Genomic DNA, 21769 nt, shown 5'->3' on the forward strand with positions numbered 1-21769 from the left:
TTTGATTCCAGAGGCAATAAGGGAGCTACTAGAGTTTACCAACATATGGTAGCCATGGTCAAACCAGCATTTTAGGAAAATTGTAAGATTGTTTTGATAGCTGTATGGAGAAGAGATTTAAGTCAAAAGAGACTTGAGACAGGGAGCCCAATTAAGAGGCTTTTCAAATAGTAAAGGCAACAGGTAATGAAGAGTAAGTGTAATGAAAGGATGATATGCAAGAAATGTTGAAGAGCTAGAAATGACAATATTTGGCAACTGATTAGGTATTGTCAGTTGGACTTCTTCCAGAACCAGTCTCTAGCCTATGTATGGCTGGAGCTTCACAGAATTGGCCAGAGACAGGTGTCAGGAATTAGAGAGAAAGTTTATTTTCTAAGTAAGGAAAAAGGCTTGCAAGCAAGGTGGAGGTATAGAAACATGTGGGGGCCCCACCCCTAGTGGGGGGAACCCAGGTAGTGTGGGGAGATCTCAATACGTATACTAGGGACTACTCAGTGAATTGTAACTCTAACAATGAGGGGGCAGCAAGCATGTGACAAGTTTGATTCACTTAGAGAACGCTCTTTGTCCAGTGTTTGTCTTTTACCAGAGAACACCTGGTGAATTGTGTGATTAGCCCAGAGGGTGAGATCATACAGAAGGTGATCGAGAGGGATTGTCGTCCTGCTAAGCTCAAGGCACAGCTTGCTTGCTGGAACTTAGCCCTGAAAACAGGGAGTCCAAATTTTACTTTGTCAGTGTGTAGGGGGCAAGGAAGAGTGAGTAATCAAGAATAATACCAAGGCTGTGAACCTGGGAGACTGGAAGGATGGTATTGCCCTCAGCATAAATAGGGAAGTCAGAAGAGAAGTGGGTTTAGGGAGAAACAGAATTATTTCTGTCACATGTTTGTGATTCTGATAAGTGAGTGTTCACTTTCCCTTACCCCAAACCAAGCCTCCATGTCACTCTCCAGTCATTTCCAGACCACATTGCCTTTACTCCAGCCATCTTCCTCAACCTTATTCCTAGCCTGTGTTCCTAGGTTCTGCTAGGTGGGATTTTTCTTCATCTTGCCCAGAACCAGGTTTGCATACCCCCTCCCAGGCATTTCCAAAACATCCTGTCATCATGTATAAATCTCTCTCAATAGTCCTGGTGTTTTCTTCCCTGGTCAGACCATAGGCAGATTACTGTTCCCGATTCTGGGCACCATGTCAGCAAGGACACTGAAATTCTTGCAAGAGTCCTAAGGAGGAAGGTCAGGATGGTGATGGAACTGAAGACTGCACCATACAAGAATAAGATGGAAAAATTAGGGATGTTTAGGCTAGAGAAAACTTACTGTGAACATGAGAGCCATCTGCAAGTATTAGAAAGACTATGATGAAGGATTTAGGGTTGGTTGTTTTTTGTGGGTTTGGTTTTTTTGCTCAGCCCAAAGACCATAAATAAAACCAGTGAGTGAAAGTTGAAGAGATTTAGATTCAAGTTTACTGTAGGAAACATTTCCTAACAATTAGATGCATCCAAAAGTGGAATCAGTTGCCTTGGAAGGTTCTCCCTCATTGGAGCTCTTCAGTGACCACTTGTTAAGTAGGGAGCAGAAAGGATTATTGTTCCAATATGGCTTAGACTGAATGTCTTCTGAGATGATTTTCCTGCTCCAAGAGTCTATGATTTTGTGTTGTATTCAACATATATTTACTAAGCAACTACTCTTTCCAAGACATCATTCATTGCTGTTGGGGAGATAAAGATTTGTAAGAAATAGTCCCTTCTGAACAAACATTTCTTGTCTGTAATGAGGGAACCTCAGGTCTCTCAGGTCCCCAGGAATCTGGTGCTGGCTGAGACAAGAAATAAGAGGAGTGACAATTAGCTGTGATAAAATGAGAATAAGAGACAATGTGATAGAGTGGAGAGAGCCAGCCTCAGAGTCAGGAAGACTAGGGTTCCCCTCCTGCCTCTGACAGACATCCTGCTGTATATGTATGACCCTGGGTGAGCCACTAAACCTCTTGGAGCCTGAGGCAATTTTCTAGGGCTTCAAGTTGTGGACAGGAGCTCCTCCCTTGGTAGAGGGGAGTGAATGCTCCTGACAATGAAGGATACTTTCTAGCTGTGTATATGTTGGGTGTGGTGTCTAGGGGAGGCAGATGTGGGGTATGTAGCCCAGTGGACATGGGCACCAGAGGGCATGAGCAAGAGACACAAATCTTCATAGAAATGAATGTCACACAAAAAAAGAAATGGTCCCTTCCTCATGGAACTTGACATCTTATATGATATTATTTAAGGTTAGAGCTGGAAAGTCATCTTCTCCAATCCCCTCATCTTACAGATGAAATAACAATAATAACAATAATAATAACAATTATTGTTATTATTATTATTCCTTTCTTCACAACTATCCTATGAAGTAGTGGTTCAATCCATCACACCTGCCTAAGACTCACAGGCTTTCATAGGAGAGAGTCAGCAGAGTGGCCAGTTATGCCCAAAGCAGAAGACCTTTAGTACACGTACATTTTAACTCTTAGGAAGAAAGCCTTGAGACCTAAATGGTGACAGCCAGTGACATCAGGAGACAAGGTAAGTGATGGGAGGTTCATAGCAAAGATACACCTGGATTTTGACTGCCATAGAGACAATGATACAATGGAGTCTCAATTGCTTAGTTACTATAATAGAGCTGCAGAACCTTGGGTATAATGACTCTAAGGCCAAAGCAGGAAAGTGGGGTCAATTATCCTGTAAGATGCAATTCTCTAGACTTAGCACACCTAGATTACATCAAGCCCTCCTTATTCCTCTAAGTTCGGTATTGGGAATCTATTCTCTATGCACCAGGGCTGCTTAGCAATGCAGATAAGGGCCAGTCATTCTATAGAGAAAAAGAAGTTACTCATGTAGGTTTCCCACCTCTGATATCAATGACCAGAGAACAGTCTGACAGCAACAAAAGAATTGAACCATAAAAGTACTGGGTACCTCTCTCTTCTACCCTCATAAACACTCATTATGATAATCCTACTGTGGCAGATCTCCTTCAATTTGATATGTGAGGATGATGGTGATGACTAACAAATTGGTGATAATTTCTGCAACATAAGATTTCACCTTACTCCATATCTCAGTGCAGTAATAGTACATGGCTTTGAGAATCCAATTCATACTTAGAGGGCAATTGAGGAATTTTCTTTTGTTGTTGTTTTGGTTTTTTTCCAATTGAGTAACTTTCAAGGAAAAAATCAAATCTATCAATAGTCATGTTTTTAAAAAATGCTTTAAATCACTAATAATTATAGATGTGCAGATTAAAATAACTCTGAGGTTCCACCTTATACCCATAAGATTGGCTAAAATGGCTGATAGGGTTGTGGGAAAGCCCGGTTAGTGGAATTGTAAATTAGTCTAACCATTCTAGAAAGCAACTTGGAATTATAGTCAAATGTATGGGTACATACCCTTTGTCCCAACAGTATTAGTACTAGATATATACCTCCAAAAAGATCAAAGAAAGAAGAAAAGGACCTATTGCTACAAAAATATTTATAGCAGCTCTTTTTGTGATGGCAAAGAACTGGAAACTTGAGGGGATGCCTATCAACTGGGGAATGGCTGAATAAGTTTTAGTATATGAATACAATGGAATGCTATTGTGCTCTAAGAAATAATTAAGGCAATGGTTTCAAAAAACCTGGGAAGATATGTATGAACTGATGCAAAGTGAAGTGAGCAAAACGAGTAGAACAATCTACATGATTAACAGCAATATTATATAGCTAATCAACTTTTAGAAACTTAGTAACTGTAATCAAAATAAAGATGTACTATAATTCCAAAGGATTCATGATGAAATATGTTATTCACCTCCAGATAGAGAACAGATGGAGTCAGAGTGCAGAATGAAGCATTTTTTCTTTTATTTCTTGTCTTTTAAAAATATGGCTAAGGTAGACTTTTTTTTTTTGCATGACTATGATGTTTCTAATAAGTTTTGTTTTTCTTGACTTCTCAATGGGAAGGGGAGGGTGGAGAAGAGAGAATTTGGAACTAGAAAAAAAAGAATTTTTAAAACTCTCTGTACTTTTAAAAAAATTGAAAATGGACTGAATTCATGATTTCATTAGTACAGGAAATTCCCAACTGATAAACTCCTACCATTACTATTCAGTAGCTTCTCTGAATCTTTTTTTTGTGTGTGGGGGACTATGGGGGTTACGTGACTTGCCCAGGGTCACACAGCTAGTAAGTGTCAAGTGTCTGGGGCCAGATTTGAACTCAGGTACTCCTGAATCCAGGGCCGGTGCTTTACCCAATGTGCCACCTCACTGCCCCCCGCTTCTCTGAATCTGAAGAGTCATATATAGCACCTAGAGATTAAGTGACTTGCCCAAGGTCACCTAGCCAATATATGTCACAGACAACACTTGAAGTCAGTTTTTCCTAGATCTAATGTCAGCTGTATATGCACTATGATAGGATGCTCCTCATGATTCACTCTTGTCCTTTCAAAAACATAACACTTCATTCTCATCATTTCCTCAATATCCTAGAAACCTTCATATTTAAACTTATCTGCAGAATCCCAACACTACTACTATTTTGGTGCTGTAGAAGCAACATCTCAACTCCTTTCCCCAGAACCAGCTACTTTTTTCTTTAAAAATCAATAAGAGGGGCAGCTAGATGGCGCAGTGGATAGAGCACCGGCCCTGGATTCAGGAGTACCTGAGTTCAAATCCGGCCTCAGACACTTAACACTTACTAGGTGTGACCCTGGGCAAGTCACTTAACCCCAATTGCCTCACTAAAAAAAAAAAAATCAATAAGAGACAGGGCAGCTAGGTGACACAGTGGATAAAGCACTGGCCTTGGATTCAGGAGGACCTGAGTTCAAATCCAGCCTCAGACACTTGACACTAGCTGTGTGAGCCTGGGCAAGTCACTTAACCCTCATTGCCCTGCAAAAAAAACACAATGAGAGGGGCAGCTGGTGGCACAGTGGATAGAGCACCGGCCCTGGATTCAGGAGGACCTGAGTTCAAATCCGGCCTCAGACCCTTGACACTTACTAGCTGTGTGACCCTGGGCAAGTCACTTAACCCCAATTGCCTCACCAATAAATAAATAAATAAACAAACAAGCAAGCAAATAGATAGATAGATAGATAGATAAATAGATAGATAAATGAATAAATAAACAATGAGAAATTCCTCAAAATTGAGTTGGCTCAGAACACTTCCTCATCACCTGAGTAAAAAAAGAGTCAGAAGGAGCTGAAGAAGCTAAAAGATGATTGGCTGATGGATCAAAATGGGAACTTCCTTTAGCTGATTCAACTCAAGAGGTTCTCAATGTCTGTCTTTGTTAAAAGAATATTCTTCTCCTGCTAAGGCTAAGTAAATCTCCTTTTGTTCATCATTGAATGACCTATAAATATCTCATTTTGTTCCAATATCAAACCTAAACTACCAGATAACTGTCCCAGGTCAAGCCTAGCTCAAAACAACTGACTTAACATTACAACAAAGTGAAGGATTGTACATTATTTATGATGCCTACCACAGTATCTTGCACATAATACTAAATTAACATTTATTAAATAAATAAATGAATGAATATATCAAGCTTCTACTAGGCATGGGAGACAGGATTGTATAACAGAAAGAATACTGAATTTGTAAATAGCAGACCCAGAATTCAATCCAAACTCAACTACTTGCCACTTGTGTGATCTTGGACAAGTCATTTCTTAACCTCTCGGGGTCTCAAATTCCTCATCTGCAAAATGAGGGAATTTTTTAAATGACCCCTAATCAGTCAAACTCTAAATTAATGGATTGAATTAATGAATCTAAAATTTATGATCACCTAATTCTGTGATTGTACCTCAGAGTCCTATAAGATTCCCAGGGAATAAGAATGTAATTCACAGAACACAGTAACTTTCACTATTTGCACATAGACTACACATGTAAGAGATGAAACATTTATCCTTCTCAGAGTCATCAGTTCTTCTACATCAAGCTCCTGATCATTACCTGGGCCACAAAAGGGATCTTATTTGGATGGCAGCTATGAAGTGCCTCATCACAAACCAATCGCTCAACAAATCATTTTGGAAGAGCCAGCTCTGAGCAATGAAAAGATAAATGAGCTAGAAGGTAAGAGAACTAACTGAATTTAACCTAGTCATGGCCCCATCCTGTACCTGAAAAGCCCTGAATTGAGTGACTTAGATTCCAGTTCTGTCATGGACCACCTATGTGACACTGGATGATTCAACCTCCCTGGGCCACAGTTTCCTGAGGTCGCTGACACTGGTTGTTTCCATTTTCATACGTCCTGCTCTTTTCTCAATCTTTCTGCAATCTGACTTCCAACACCACCACTTAAGCCTGCTGCCTCTGAAGTTACCAATGACCTCAGTTGTTAAATGTAATAGATGCCTACACTCTGAACAGAAACCTGGAAGCCCTAGAAGTTCCAAGTATCTCAATCTTTAGAGGAGAGCAGATGGTGATGCCTCTACTTTGGCAGGCCTTGCCATATTTTAGTTACCCTTCAGAGACTAATGAGCAAGGACTACCTCCACTGGATGCATATTCTGTCTGAGTTAAAGAGAAGCCTCAGGCAAACTTTCAGTAGGAGGAAATCTTGTTTGTGGGTAAGTGAAAGCTCATCAACAGTATCTACCTTCCATAGGCTAGAGTAGTAGGATTTAGGCCTTCCTCTTTCCACCATCTCAAAATAAAACTTCTTCATCCTAAACTCCTCCTCCACCACTTAGCTGATAACTGAAATCTTTCAGCAAGAGCATTATGCTATTAGCTTCAGGCTCTGGTTTCCATTAAATACTAAGGCTCACAGTTGGACTCTAAAATTCTGCTTTTTCTCCCTTGACTGCCATATTGCCACCCTGAGAGACCTCTACTCTGGAGCCCTTCTCTCCTAGCTGGTGACTCCTTCCCCTGGAACACCAATTTTGGAAGGACCTCAGCCATTGTCCCCATCCCAATGGGTCTTCTGTACCCTTTCTCCCTAACTGCTTTCCAGCTCCCCTTTATGTATCATTCCCTCCTCCCTGTCAATATGCAAACTCTTTGAGGGTAGGAATTGTCTCACTTGCATTTGTATCCTGAGTGCTTCTCACAATGACAGGCATCTAGCAGCACTTAATAAATTCCCTATCTGTTTATCTAAGACCTCAAGATGGTGATGGTTAAGCTAGTATCATTGATTAAAGATTGTGGGCATGAGGGCATTGAAAATAGGTTTTGAAAAAGGATGTTGGAAAAGAGCATGAACTGGCTGGTTCCTTGGACAGAGGGTCAATTAATGAGACTGGATAGAGAAATAAGGAGGGAGGCTGAAGGTCTTGTCACACACTTCATCTTATTCACAAGTTTGCCATATTTCTAAGCCATTCTAGGGGTTAAAACTGTCTGGAGAGAGTAAGATAGTATAGAAGCATAGAACTTCAGAACTTCAAGGGGCCTAAGAAAGCCTCTCATCCAACCCTCTAATTTTACTGGGAAACTGAAGCCCAGAGATATTTTAAGATATAAAACAGAAGCATCTGTGTATGAAAAACATGGAGCTGGACCAAGATTAATTAATTCATTCAATTAGCATTTATTTACCACATATTATACCCTGTGCTAAGACCTATGGATACAAAGACAAAAATATATCTACATTCTACTGGAATGTAGGGGAAATAATACATATGTAGAATATTAAATACAAAGTAGCTTCTGGGAGGGGAGAGGACTAGCAAGTGGGGGCATCAGAATAAGATTCCTATTGGAGTTGACAGCTGTGATGAACTTTGAAGGAAATGGGATTCCACTGGACAAAAGAAAAGAGGGAGTGCAATCCAGGCATGGGGGATGGCCTATTCAAAGGCATATATGTAAGAGCAAAAGCCATGTACAGTGAATGGCAAGAATGCCATTTTGGCTGAAACATAAAGTGGATAAAGGAAATGTACCATAAGCAGGGAACAGTAGGCTGGAGACAGACTGTGAAGGATTTAAAAACCCAAACAAAAGAATATTTATTTTATCCTTGAGGCAAGAGGGAGCCACTAGAACCCCCTGAGCAAAGAGAGTGACCTAGTCGGACTTGGAGTATAGGATTTTCATTTAGGTAATCGCATTGGGCATGGGGACAGGGGAAAGGAAAAGGGTAGATTTGAGAGGGGAAAGAAAGGAAGAAGGCAGGGACAGCAGTCAATAAGCTATCACAGTAGGCCAGGTGAAGGATAATGAAAACCTGAATCGGGGAGTAGTTGTGTGAATGGAGAGAAGAAGATGGATACAAGATATGTTGTGGAGCTAGAATTCACAAGATGTGGCAACTTATTAGGTAGGTAACTTCTATAGTCCCTTTTAACCCTTAATATTCCATTATTCTGAGTATAGGAGAAGAGAAAGGTGATGACGACTGAGAAGCTCCATGACAAATTTGACTGAGTTTTATGAAGAAGTTGGCCTTGTTGAACATATTTTGATTGCTCATGCATGACCCTATGGAGTATGTACATGTCCATTAGGCCATTGTTAAAGGGACAAATATCAACCCCTCTTTTAAGTTTCAGTGACAGTGATGATGTGGCAGGTGATTTGGTCGACCTGGGACTTCTTAGAAGGAGGGATCTTATCAGAGGATGATTCACGTTCCTTGAGTTTGGTCTTTGAAAGAGAAATGATAGATGCTCTTTGTTGTTTGATGTGGTGGTGGTTGTTGTTTTTTGCCTTTCCTCTTTAGTGCCTTTCTCCTGAGTATTACATGCAAATGAGATTTCCTTTACTTCTCACCCCCCAGCTTTGCCACTTAAGGTAGCCCACTGACTCTTAAGTGCAATGTCAATTGTGCACAAAAGCACATAGAACCTCCCATCATGCTTGCCCATAGTTCTATTAGCCCAGATCAGAGACAAGGGACCAAAGAGATGACTTTCCCAGCAATGCATTAGTAAGAGACAACAGTAGTAAGAGTTCTGAAGATACAGATGCACATGGCCAAAACTGCCTAAAAGCAAAGTTCATTAATAACATTCCTGAACCCAAACCTTCTCTGTAAAGGAAAAGAGGTCTTGATTTCCTAGGGATATTTATTTTATAGGCAGAATGTTCCCATAATCTTAGCTTTCTAGTCATAAGAGGGATATTTATTGAGCAGAGCCAACCTTTAGTATTATTGCCTTACAAGAAACCCCAATTTAAGAAGAGTTCAGGAACTTGACCTTCAAAAGATTTAAGGGTATATCTTGCACAGAATGGAAACCAAATTTAGAGCAGCCATAGAAAAGATATGAAAACATGTCATGGGAAAGCAAGAGATGGATTCTCTACAATCGCTTCTGACTTCATGCCTTCTCCAAAGTTACCAGAAATCTCTTAAGTGGTCTTTTTTCAATCCTCATTATTCTTGAAACTGCCAATCACCACTTCCTCCTAAAATCTCTCTCCTCTCTTGTTTTTCATGATACTGTTCTCTCTTGGTTCTTTCCCATCTGTCTGACTGCTCCTCAGTTTCCTTTGTGGAATCTTCATCCATGTCAATTCCTCTGACCATGGATAACCCCAAAGCAATGTCATGGCTCCTCCTTTTTTCTTCTTTTATACTTTCTCACTTGGTCATCTCATCAGTTCCCATGGGTTCAATTATCATGTCAATGGATTTAGCCAGTCTGAGTCTCTCCTGAGCTTTATTCCCTCATAACCAAATGTCTTTGGGCATCTCAAACTGGATATGCTAAGCACATCCAAAACAGAACTCATTGTCTTTCTCCCCAAACCCTCCCGTCTTTCCAATGGCCCTATCACTTTTCCTACTAGTTACCCAGGCTCAAAATACATAAGTACTCACAGATACAGTTTCTCCCTGGAGAAGGGGTAGGAGAGGTTTTTCATCTTGTTGTTGCTGTGTTCTGGTACTCTGGGCTGTAAGGGATAACTCATCTTCTGCAGAATATCATTGAACTTCTTTGCAATGGCACCTTCTGATTTGATCTCGTACATCTAGAGAAGGCAAAGCCATGGGGTGAAAAGGAAGCAAACAAAAGATAGAGAAATGAATCCTTTTTTCTGCCCCCCAACCTCATAAAGTCAGGATGCCCTGGTTGATACAGTTTAGGGGTAGGGAAAGAGAGGAAGATACTTTTAAAAGGGAGACATGTCCTGACTTTTCCTTCTATCAAGTGCCTTTACAAAGAGGCCTTAGATTGGGATACTAATGTACTCTTAGTGGAGTTGTGAACTGATCTCACCATTCCGAAGAGTAATTTGAAACTATGCCCAAAGGACTATAAAACTGTGCATATCCTTTGACCCAGCAATACCACTACTAGGTCTATATTCCAAAGAGATTTTTAAAGGGGCCTAAAATATTTATAACAAAAATATTTATAACAGTACTTTTAGTGGTAACAAAGAATTGGATATTAAGAGGATGTCATCAATTGGCGAATTGCTGAATAAGTTATAGTATATGACTAAAAGAACTATATTGTGCTATAAAACATGATGAGTAGGATGCTTTTAGAAAAACTTAGAAAGACTAACATGAGCTGATGCACAGTAAAGAGAGCAGAACCAGGAGAACATTATAAACAATAACAGCAATATTGCTGGATGATCAACTGTGAATGACTTCTCAGAAATACAATAATGAAAAATGCTATCTACCTCCAGAGAAAGAACTAATGATGTCTTAATGCAGATCCAAATATGTTTTTTAAGCTGTCTTTCTTTTTGTTAGTTTTCTTTCTTTTTTCATCTGTTTCTTTCATAACATGGCTAATATGGAAATATGTTTTTCATGACTGCACATTTATAACATATATCAAGTTGCTTGCACCTTCTCAGGGAGGAGGAAGGGGAGAAGGAAGAGATATAGAGGGAGGGTGGGAGGGAGAGAGAGAGGGAGAGAGAGGAGAGAGAAGGAGAGGGAGAAGGAGAGGGAGAAGGAGAGAGGGAGAGAGAGAGAGAGGGGGGGGGAGGGAGAGAGAGAGAGAGGAGAGAGAGAGAGAATTTACAACTCAAAATTTTTAAAAAGCCAAATGTTAAAAATTGTATTTACATGTAATTGAGGAAAACAATTAAAAAATAAAGATGCCTTGGTAATGATTTGCTCTCTTATCTATGCTAATCCAGGAAAAGAATAAAACGGCAACTCAGACACTCCCAAAAAGCTTTTAAAAATTCAATAATAATAAAATAATAGAATTTTAAAATAAAAGGGACTTTAGCAGTCGCCTAATTCAATTCTCTCACTTCACAGATGAGGCATGGAGACTTAAACTGACTTGTGGAAGCTCATACAAATGGTTAGTGACAGAACCAAGATTCAATTTCAGGTCCTCCAACTCCAAATTCAGTGTTCTTTCAACTAGCCCATCCTTCCTAGTTCCCATTTATACACTGCCCTAAGGTTTACAAAGCATTTTCCTAACAACTCTGCAGAGTAAGAAATGCTTGTCTTACTACTTCATATTTTACATATGTGGGAACAGATAGAAAACACCTTGTCCATAACCAGAGGGGTAATGAGTGACTGAGGAAGGATTTGAGCAGGTCTTCTACCAAAGCCCATTGTTCTTTTTACTATATCAAATTACTCCTATTTGGCTCTGGGCCTTTGTGATCCTTTTGGGAGCTACATATTAACCTTCTTGATTAGGTTTTTTCTTTCTATTACTTGAATAGAAACTATTACTCAGAGCAAGTAAACTCCCTTGCATTTTTGTCATTCACCCTTTCCTTCTATGTTAGATTGTAACTTCTTGCACATTGAAGGCAGTAAATTAATGCTAATTGCTTTTGCTATTAGAATGCCATCTCTTAAATCCAGGAGGATGGAAAGGGATGGAACTAACCTCGCAAGCCCTATCTGTTCCACCAGCTATCTGTAATAGCTCCCTATTAATACTAGTGACTAGAAAATAATTATTTTCATGCATAAACACTCATCTTCAATAATCCAATTATCCATTACTTTCCTAGTAAGAATAATCCTTGCACAGATGCCAAAACCAACCTTTCTCTGCACTGTATAAGTTTCTTTATGAGATGCTTAGCCTTAGAAATGCTTTCTTTTTCCCTCGAGTGGTCAACCCCAAATGTAGCTTGGCTACAGCCTGTTGTTACTGGGCCCACATTCAAAACCTTTCCAGCCTGCTAAGACTCACCAAAGTTCAAACTCTGCCAGTATCCTCTTTGTCAAATCAAGGTCATCTCCCCAGAAATCTGGTCTGTCATTCAGGGCTCTCCATGGTCTGGCTCCAATCTATCTCCTGAGGCTTGTCTCCTGCAACTCCCCTTCACACTCAAATTCCAGACAGACTAAGCTGTTCTGTGTCTCTTTCAGTCCTCTCCTATCTCTTTGGAACTGATTTCTCTTGATCTCTGTCAAAGCCACTCTCTTCCTTGGAGGCATCAAAGAAGGACCTCAGTGAAAAATACTCACACATACCCTTGATATAATGTGCATGTTCCAAGGATGACCTGTTTGACGGTGTAAAATTCTACTCACCCACCCCACTCCCAACACATGAGCATGTATTATCTCTGCAACCTAGGAATTATTTTGCAGATTGTCTCTGCAATCTGAGTCCCTCATTAGGGTTCTGTTTGGAGCCTTCTCTTCAGGTAATTTTGTTACAAAATGAGGAGACTGTCTCCTGACAATGTCCTGGTGGAATGTCTACCTGTCTGCTTTCCAATGCCTGGTTACATTTGATGTTAGGAACTTTCAGAGAGCATTTATTTCCTTCCATAACCTGGAATCCTCTCTTCCTCCATTTAATCTCTGGCAATAAACAGCCCAATATCATCACAATTATAATCCTAGATTCAGAAGAAAAACTCTTCAAAAGTCCCTCAACCTTCTTCAACCTCATCTCCAGGGTGGAGTTCAGAAAATGCTCAGAGATCCTCAGATGAAATTTTTTGTGTGTATCCTCTAAAGTCTTAAGGGTTACTCAAGTGTTCAACAATGAGCCTTGAAGACAACTGATCTACTGCTGAACCCAAAATCCTCCTCCCACCTGAAAAAAAAGTAGACAACCATAGATGGAAACAATCCTACACAATGTGCAGATGAAAAAAGTATAGTGCCCTGGGATAGAGAGGGTCTGGACTGAAGTAAGGGAGTTAAGAAGAAACAGAGCCAAGAATAATAATGATTCATACAGAAAGAGTGAAAACATTCACATTTCCTACATATATATATATATACATGTATATATACATGTATATATACATGTATATATATCATGTGGTGTATATGGTATATATTATGTATTAGTATGTATTATGTGTTTATTATGTATATATTATATATTAGTATATATTATGCATTACTATATAAGATATATTAATATATTACATATGATGTGTTAATATATATTGCTAGAATACAGAATGCATATTAATAATATATCATAAATGTTATTTTAATAAATTATAGGTGGTAAATTAATATTATATATCACTAAAACACACTATGTTATATGTATGTTATATTAATATTATATTACATGTGCTATATTAATATGATGCACACTGACTATTAATATTTCATGGAGTGTGTATTCTAGTACTGGTTAAAAGATGAAGAAACTGAAATTTCTTCTAATTTCTTCTTCTGGTCCTTTAGCTAGCCCAATATCACACAACTATTTACACACACACAAAAAAAAACATGGTTCAAATCCAAGTCTCTTTTGATTCAAAATCCAATGCTTCTGCCACTACTAGACACTAGAGATAACTTAAATGCCTCTCCTTGAAGCCCCTGTGCCCACAACTATGCCCAGAAGTTTACTTTAAGTACTGAGTACCATGATTATTATAAAACAGGAAAGAATATAGACTCTGGAGTCAGAGGACTTAGGTTCAAATACCACCTTCAACACTTACTACCTGTGTGACCCTGATGAAGTGACAACTTCTCTGGGTCTCAGTTGCCTCTTCTGTAAAATGAGGAAGTTGGAAGTTTCCTTCCTGCTGTAGCTCTGTAAGCATATGAGCTTTTCTTCCCTTCCACCTACCCATCAGGGAGTGTTAGTTTCCCAAAGGTGGTTTCTATTTTCTTTTAGATCTAAACACTGGTTCTGAATCATAGTGATTCCCTGAAGCAAGGCCAATGAAAGACCTTTAAAGAGAAAACAGAAAGAGAAGGAGATTTCCTGAGGCCAAGAATATGATGGGGGGAAAGAAAACACAGGAGTATAGGATCCCTTCCTAGAAGTTAAAGCACGTAGCTTCAAGATGAAGAATCATAAATTCAACTTTAAGGGTATGATGCAGACTCAGCTGTCTCCACCAATGTAATGCACAAACCTCTGACCACCTTCAGAATCAACACCTAATCCAAAAGAGGATGGTATGAGTACCAGTGGCAGACAGAAAAAGAACTAAGCATCCAGTATTGCAAAGCAGCTCATCAGAACCTACAAATATGTACCCCAAGTCTGATTCATTTTTCCCCAAACTCCCACCTGGGGGAGGGGGCAGTTTTTCTCACTGACAGTGGCTATGGTGAATCCAGATAACAACTGAAAGAAAAAGTGCCCCCAAGGACCTGGGAGGATAGAATTTTAAAATAATCAATATGTATTTCCTATAGTCCAATGAAAAAGATTAGATTTGGTACAAAGAGATGTGGGTTTAATGCTTGGCTTTTATCCTTCTAGCTATGTGAGCATAGGCAAGTCACTTAAACTTTCTGAGCATCATTTTGCTTTTCTATAAAATAGACATAATTGTACTTAAACTCACTGTCTCCCAGATTTGTTGTGCTGTTATTGAAGTAAAAATATCAAGGACATTAACATAAAATGGCCACTCCAAGCATAGAATTCCTTATAGAGAAAGTGTCTACTTTTAGTGTTGCTTGAGGAGAGCCAATTTTTAAAAGTTCAGAGAAAAGATAAGTAGAGCAAGATAAAAAGGACAAGGTGTCCTGAGAGGGATAAGAAGTTTCCAAATATGCAAATCTGAAAACACAATTAATAGCAATTCTGACAGGAAGAGAAGAGGAAAGCCATCTTAAAAGAACACTAGATACTCAGAGAATTCATTAATAAATTCAGATATTTTTAAGACAAGCACAAAATATGGGAGGAAGGGCAAGTAAATGAGGATAAATACAAGGAAACAACACTGTGTACTGTAATAACCCTGTCAGGAACAATAAAGCCTTGAATAAGCTGCAATTGGCAGGACCTGAAGACAACAAAAAGGGGTGTGAGTTTTTTTAAACTACCTTGGGGCTAGAGGAAGATCAAAGATGGGAAAAAAAATATTGCTCCTGATGGACAGGATGATGATACCAGATGGAATTTAAAAAGCTGAACTACTCAATTCCTTCTGGTTTTTCTCTTCAAAAAAAAAAAAAAAGGATCATTGGACATTGGACTAAGAAGGATAGAATAAAAATGGTGGTTTCATAGCAGAAATTTGAGATAAGTGAGAAGATAATTGGATAGCATCTAGCTGTCCTCAAAGGACTTAAATCACCCAGGCAGGAAAACTATCCTCCAGGTATTGAAAGAACTGGCAGATATATAATTACTGAGCTGCCGTCAATAATTTCTGAAATGTCATGGAGAACAAGAAGATGCCAAAGTATTGGAGAAAGGCAAATGTATCAATTTTCTAACACGGCAAGAGAATGGATTCTAAAATATATTGACCAGTGAATTTAATTTTCTGCTCCTGGTAACTTTCAAGAATATATTATAAAGTGATGGCTTTTGTGAGCTTAAAAAGAGATGCAGCACAGGTTAATCAAAAATAGTTCATGTTGGGGGCAGCTAGGTGGCACAGTGAATAAAGCACTAGCCCTGGATTCAGGAGGATGTGAGTTCAAATCCAGCCTCAGACACTTAACACTTACTAGCTGTGTGACCCTGGGTAAGTCACTTAACCCCATTGGCCCCACCCCCACCCCCAAAAAAGACTAGGTCATGTTGAAGATGATAGAGTATAAGGAGCAATCCAGCTGAACTCTCCCAGCATTCCCCTTGAAACAACTTTAAAATAACTTGTAGTGGAAGAGACAACAAAAGGTCATAGTAAGGCACTTTTCCAGCCTTTAGACAACTTGAGAAGTTGACAGGAGAGGTCTATGACACTAGAGTGGGGGGCTGACCCAGAATAAAAAGAGCAGTGGCACCAGCAGTGGGCCTTGGAGATGGCTTCAACAATGAGCAACTGCAGCTTCAGGAGCTCTCAACTTAGACACACAAAGAGGGTCATACAACTGGTTAGAAAGGGATTGCAGGGGACTTTTCACTGACACTCTGTACAGTTGGCAATAATTGTCAACTTGATTGCCCATAATCAGTTCTGGGTCACAGTTCTAAGTCAGAGAGAAGTGCTTGTGGTTGGTTACAAGGTAGTAGATGCCCTGGTCCAAGTTCCATGACAGAGAGGAGCATTAGCCTTGTAGCTGCATAGGAACAAGGTCCATTCCTGGGTAAAGTCCAGAGCACAGACAGGAGAGCAATAACAATACCTCTCCCCATATCATACCACATTGGAAGAACCAAAAACTTACAGATGACCAGAATTAGCTCTGAAAATAGCAGCACAAAAAAGCCTAAAGCTGGGAAAATTATTTCCTCATCCCCAAGTGAGTAGAGCCCAACTTTAAAATAGCCTTCAAAATCAAGAAACAGGCTGAAAAATGAGCAAACAACAGAAAAGGAACTTGACCATAAAAGCTACTATGGTGGCAAGGAAGATGAAGCGACAAATTCGGAAGACAAGAATGTGAAAATGGGCACAACCAAGGCTCAAAAAATGCTAATTGGATGTAAGCCCAATAAGAATTTCTAGAATTGTTAAAGAGATGAGTGGTAGAAGAAAAATGGAGGAAAGGAATGAGAATGATGCAAGAAAATTATGAAAAGAGAACTAAAAGATTGGTAAAAGGGGACACCAAAAAAAAAAAATACTGAAGAAAACACTGCTTAAAAAGCAGAATTGGACAAATGGGAAAAGTGGTAAAAAAAAATTCACCGAAGAAAATAATTCCATAAAAATTAGAAATTGGCAAATGAAAGCCAATGACTCCATGAAACTTCAAGAAACAATAAAACAGGGTTTAAAAAGAATGAAAAAATAGAAGAAAATATGAAATACATCATTGGGAAAACAAGTGACCTAGAAAATAGATCCAGGAGAGATAATTTGAGAATTATTGGACTACCTGAAAGCCATGACCAAAAGAAAGTAACCTACACATCACATTTCAAGAAATTATCAAAGAAAATTGCCCATATATCTTAGATAGCGAAGATAAAATAGAAATTGAAAGAATTCACTGGTAACCTTCTGAAAGAGATGCCAAAATGAAAACTTCCTGGAATATTTTAGCCAAATTTCAGAGTTCATAGGTAAAGGAGAAAATACTACATGGAACCAGAAATAAACAATTTGAATATCATAGAGCCACAGTAAAGACCACACAAAACTGAGTAACTTCCATGTTAAAGGAACAAAGGATTCTCCTACCCAGCAAAATTGAGTATAATCCTTTAGGGGAAAAAAATGATATCTGGGAGGCTGTGTAAAGTCACCAGCTTCATTCTCTCCTCCAGAGGCAGCTGGGTCCAGTGGCTAAATATACATCAGGAAAACTGGAGATAGTCCCAGATATTTGAGGCAATTGGAGTTAAGTGACTTGCCCAAGGTCACACAGCTAGTAAGTGTCAAGTGCCTGAGATGAGATTTGAAGTCAGGTCCTCCTGACTCCAGGATTAGTGCTCTATCTGCTGTGCCACCTACCTGCCCTTAACAGAAAAAAACTAGGATAGATGAAAATACACACTAATCATAATTGGGAATGTGAATAGGATGAGCTCACTCACAAAACAGTAGCAGATAGCAGAATGGATCAGAAACCAGAATCCAATAATACATTTTGTATGATAGACATCTTTGAAACTGAAAGACACACAGAGTTAAAGTAAAAAACTGGAAATGAATCTATTATACTTCAGCTAAAGAAAAAAAATGGCAGAGGTAGTAATAATGATCTTAGACAAAGCAAAAGGTAACCTAATTAAAGGAGATAATCAGAGAAACTACATTTTGCTAAAAGGTATCATAGACAATGAATATCAAAAAATTTCTCAGATATATAGGTAACTGAGTCTTATAAAAAATAAGAGCCATTCCCCAATTGATAAATAGTCAAAGGATATTAACAGGCAGTTTTCAGAAGAAGAAATAAAAGCTATTTATAGTCATGTAAAAAATGCTCTAAATCACTGATTAGAGAAATGCAAATCAAAATAACTCTGCGATGCCACTTCACCCCTATAAGAAATGACAAATGCTGGAGGATATAAGGAAACAAAGGTAAACAAATAGAGTAAATTAGTAGAACTGTGAACTAGTCCATCTTCTGGAGAACAACTTAAAGTCATGACTAAAAGGGCCATAAAACTGGCATATGCTTTGATCCAGCAATACCACTGCTAGTCTGTGGCCCAAAGAGATCAAAGAAAAAGAGAAAGGACCTACATGTACAAAAATATTTATAGCAATTCTTTTAGTGGAGGCAAAAAATTACTAATTGAGGGGATTGTTCATCAACTGGGGAATGTTTAACCAAGTTTTGGCATATGATTGTGATGGAGTACTATTGTAATTATTACTACTTTAAATATTACTATTGTAATGATGAGGGGTGGATTTTAGGGGGGAAATGGCAAAACCTATATGAACTGATGCAAAGCAGCAAAGAACCAGGAGATCATTTATGTACAGTAGCAACAATGTTGTAATGATAAGCAACTATGAAAAACTCAGCTACTCTGAACAGTACAATGATCCAAGATAAGTCCAAATGACTCATAATGGAAAAAAAAAAGTTACCCACCTCCTGAGAAAGAACTGATGAAATCTGAGTACAAGGTGAAGTGTAATTTCCTCACTTTTTTTTTTGCTTTTTTCTTTGTTTTTGTTTTCTTCAGTATGGCTACTATGGAAATGTTTTGCATGCTTTCACATGTCTGATTAATTGGCATCACTTTGCCTTCTCAGTGGGTAGCAGGGGTGGGGGGGGGGAGATGGGAGTGAAAGATAGAATTTGGAATTCAATTTAAAAATAAAAGAATGTTTAAAATAAATAAATGATTTTTAAAGAATAGGTCATCATAGGAAGATCTATATGAACTGATATAGAATAAAATAAGAAACTCCAGAATATACACAATGACCTCAACAATGTAAGATCACTTTTTAAAAAATCATCCTGGAAAACAAATAATGAAACAATACCTCTTTCTCAGGAAAGAGGTAAGAGATGACTCAGAGAGAATAGCATATGCACTGTCAGATATGGTCACCATATTGGTTATTTTTGCTTAATTAATTTTATGTGTTACTAGGGGAGGGTTCAATTCATGGGAGGCAATAGGGGAGGAATATAAAGAAGTGGCATAATGGAAAAAGTCACTAAAATTAATTTTAAAAGAACAAATTTGACAAACTGACCTTATTTTTTTAGACAGGAAAACTATACTTGGCGGTCAGGAAGATACTCAAGAAACAGTCTACTTAGGTTTCAGCAAAATATTTTTCTTAAGTCTCTCATGTTATCCTTTTGTGCAAAATGTGGAGATACAGCTAGATGTTAGCACAGTTTGAGCAAGGAACTGAATCCAAAGAGTGACTAAATTGGTAATAAATTAAGATGCAGTCTTTAGTAGACTGTCTTAGGAAGCTGTCCTTGATCCTCGGCTATTTAATATCATTATCAAAAAGTTGGATGGAGGTTTAAATGGTATGTTTGTCAAATATGCAAATGACATAAAGCTGGGAGGGACATCTAGCATTGCATGAGAGGGTCCAAATCCAAAAAGACCACCCAGGCTAGAAAAATGAGCCAAATTAAATAAAGATGGGTTTAAATAAGAACAAGTGTAAAATTCTACACTTGGGTTTCAAAAATCTAGACAGCCATTCCTGTGAAATAAACCTAGAGATTTTCATAGATAGCTCAGTGTGTTTAAAATGTAACATGGGGGCAGCTAGGTGGCACAGTGGATAGAGCACCAGCCCTGGATTTGGGAGGACCTGAATTCAAATCTGGCCTCAGACACTTCACACTTACTAGCTGTGTGACCCTGGGCAAATCACTTAACCCCAATTGCCTCACTAAAAAAAAAAGGAACATGGCTAGTGCTATTCTAGAGCGTATTTTAAAAGTCACAGGGCTCATTATGAGGGAGATCATAATTCTATTCTAGCCTGTATCTGGAGAACTGAACACGATACTCCAAATGAAGACTAGAGGAAGGAACTAGGACTGCTTAGAATGGAGAAGAAAAGACTAGGGGAGAAGAGGAAGACTATGAGAAATTTATTCCTAGGATCTGAAGGCTTATCATGTGGAAAAGAGATTAGATTGGTTCTGTTTGGCCAAAGAGAACAGAATCATGAGCCATGAACAGAAGATGATGAGGTACAGATTTAGCTCGATCTCAGGAAAAGCATCTCAGTGGCAAGAGTTGTCCAAAAGCAGAATAAACTACAAGATGGAAGATTAGGTTCTCTCTCACTAGAGATCTTCAAGAAACTGGATTACCAACTAGCTGTTGAAGGAATTTGGGGTTAAGTATGGAGTTCTTAACCTGGGATCCATGTGGGGATCAATGAACTTCGATGGGGAAAAAATTTTCTTCTTTACTTTCACTAATCTCTAACTGAAATTTAGCATTACCTTTAATTATTTAAAGATATTGTTCTGAGGAGAGGTCTCTGGGCTTCACCAGACTGCCAAAAGGGTCCAGGACACACACAAAAAATTTAAGAACCCCCAAACCACATGTTCTCTAAGCTCTTTTCCATGTCTTAGACTCTGTGATTCCATAAAATGTAAGGTGTTACACAAATGTGACATTTCACTGCCCCTTCTAAGAGATACCAGAGAAGTATAATGCATAGTTCTAGCCTTTGGAGAATTTCAAATCTAGTTGGGGGACATTCCAGTAGAATGTCAACTTGTTTACATTCCACTAGAATGTCAACTTCTTCAGGACAGGAATTGTTTTTCTCTGTCATCTTTGTACCCCTAGGACCTAGCACAGTGCCTTGCATGTAGTGTAACACTTATTAAATGCTCATTCCACTGAATTAGATAGTTAATATAGCAAGCAGTTATGTGATAAGTGGCAATTAAGTGGTAGAGAGACAATGACTGTATTTTCCAAATCAAAAATTGAAACACAAAATTTAGCAAAAGATAAATGATTTACAAAGCCTTATTTAAAAAGAACAGAGGCAGCTAGGTGGTTCAGCAGATACAGTGCTGGGCCTAGAGTCAGGAAGACCTGAGTTCAAATCTAATCTCAGGAATTTAACTAGCTGTATGACTCCAGGCAAATCATTTAACCTCTGCTTTAATCCACTAGAGAAGAAAACAGCAAACCACTCCAGTACCTTTGCCAAGAAAACCCCAATGGATGGTATAGGTGTGCTGTTGTCCAGAGAGTCACAGAGTCGGACACAACTGAATAATTTTTTAACTCAAGGCTGTCTCTCAATATCTGGAACATACTGAATAAAGATAATCAATGTTGTAAGTATTTAGAATGATTAAATTATGCATTGTTGTGGTCAGGAAGTCTTCTTAGAGGAGGTATGACCCGAACTGGTTATTTAAAAAGCATAAGCTTCAGATGGGTGAAAAGAGAGGGAATGAGGAAGGGAAAGGAAGTCACTTCTAGCCCTAGTTCCCTCACCTTCCACAC

The 21769-nt window shown here is 38.7% G+C and overlaps 1 protein-coding gene across 1 annotated transcript in view; it reads right to left on the bottom strand.

Moving 5' to 3' along the window:
• ANO2 (anoctamin 2) overlaps positions 1–21769 on the bottom strand; it is a 518536-nt gene that overhangs the window by 381036 nt on the left and 115731 nt on the right. The window contains exon 4 of the mRNA XM_043967816.1: positions 9868–10019. Coding sequence (XP_043823751.1) covers positions 9868–10019 — 152 coding nt within the window. The remainder of the gene's footprint in view (positions 1–9867; positions 10020–21769) is intronic.

The sequence above is a fragment of the Dromiciops gliroides genome, chromosome 5 (assembly GCF_019393635.1).
Source record: "Dromiciops gliroides isolate mDroGli1 chromosome 5, mDroGli1.pri, whole genome shotgun sequence".
Lineage (NCBI taxonomy): Eukaryota > Metazoa > Chordata > Mammalia > Microbiotheria > Microbiotheriidae > Dromiciops > Dromiciops gliroides.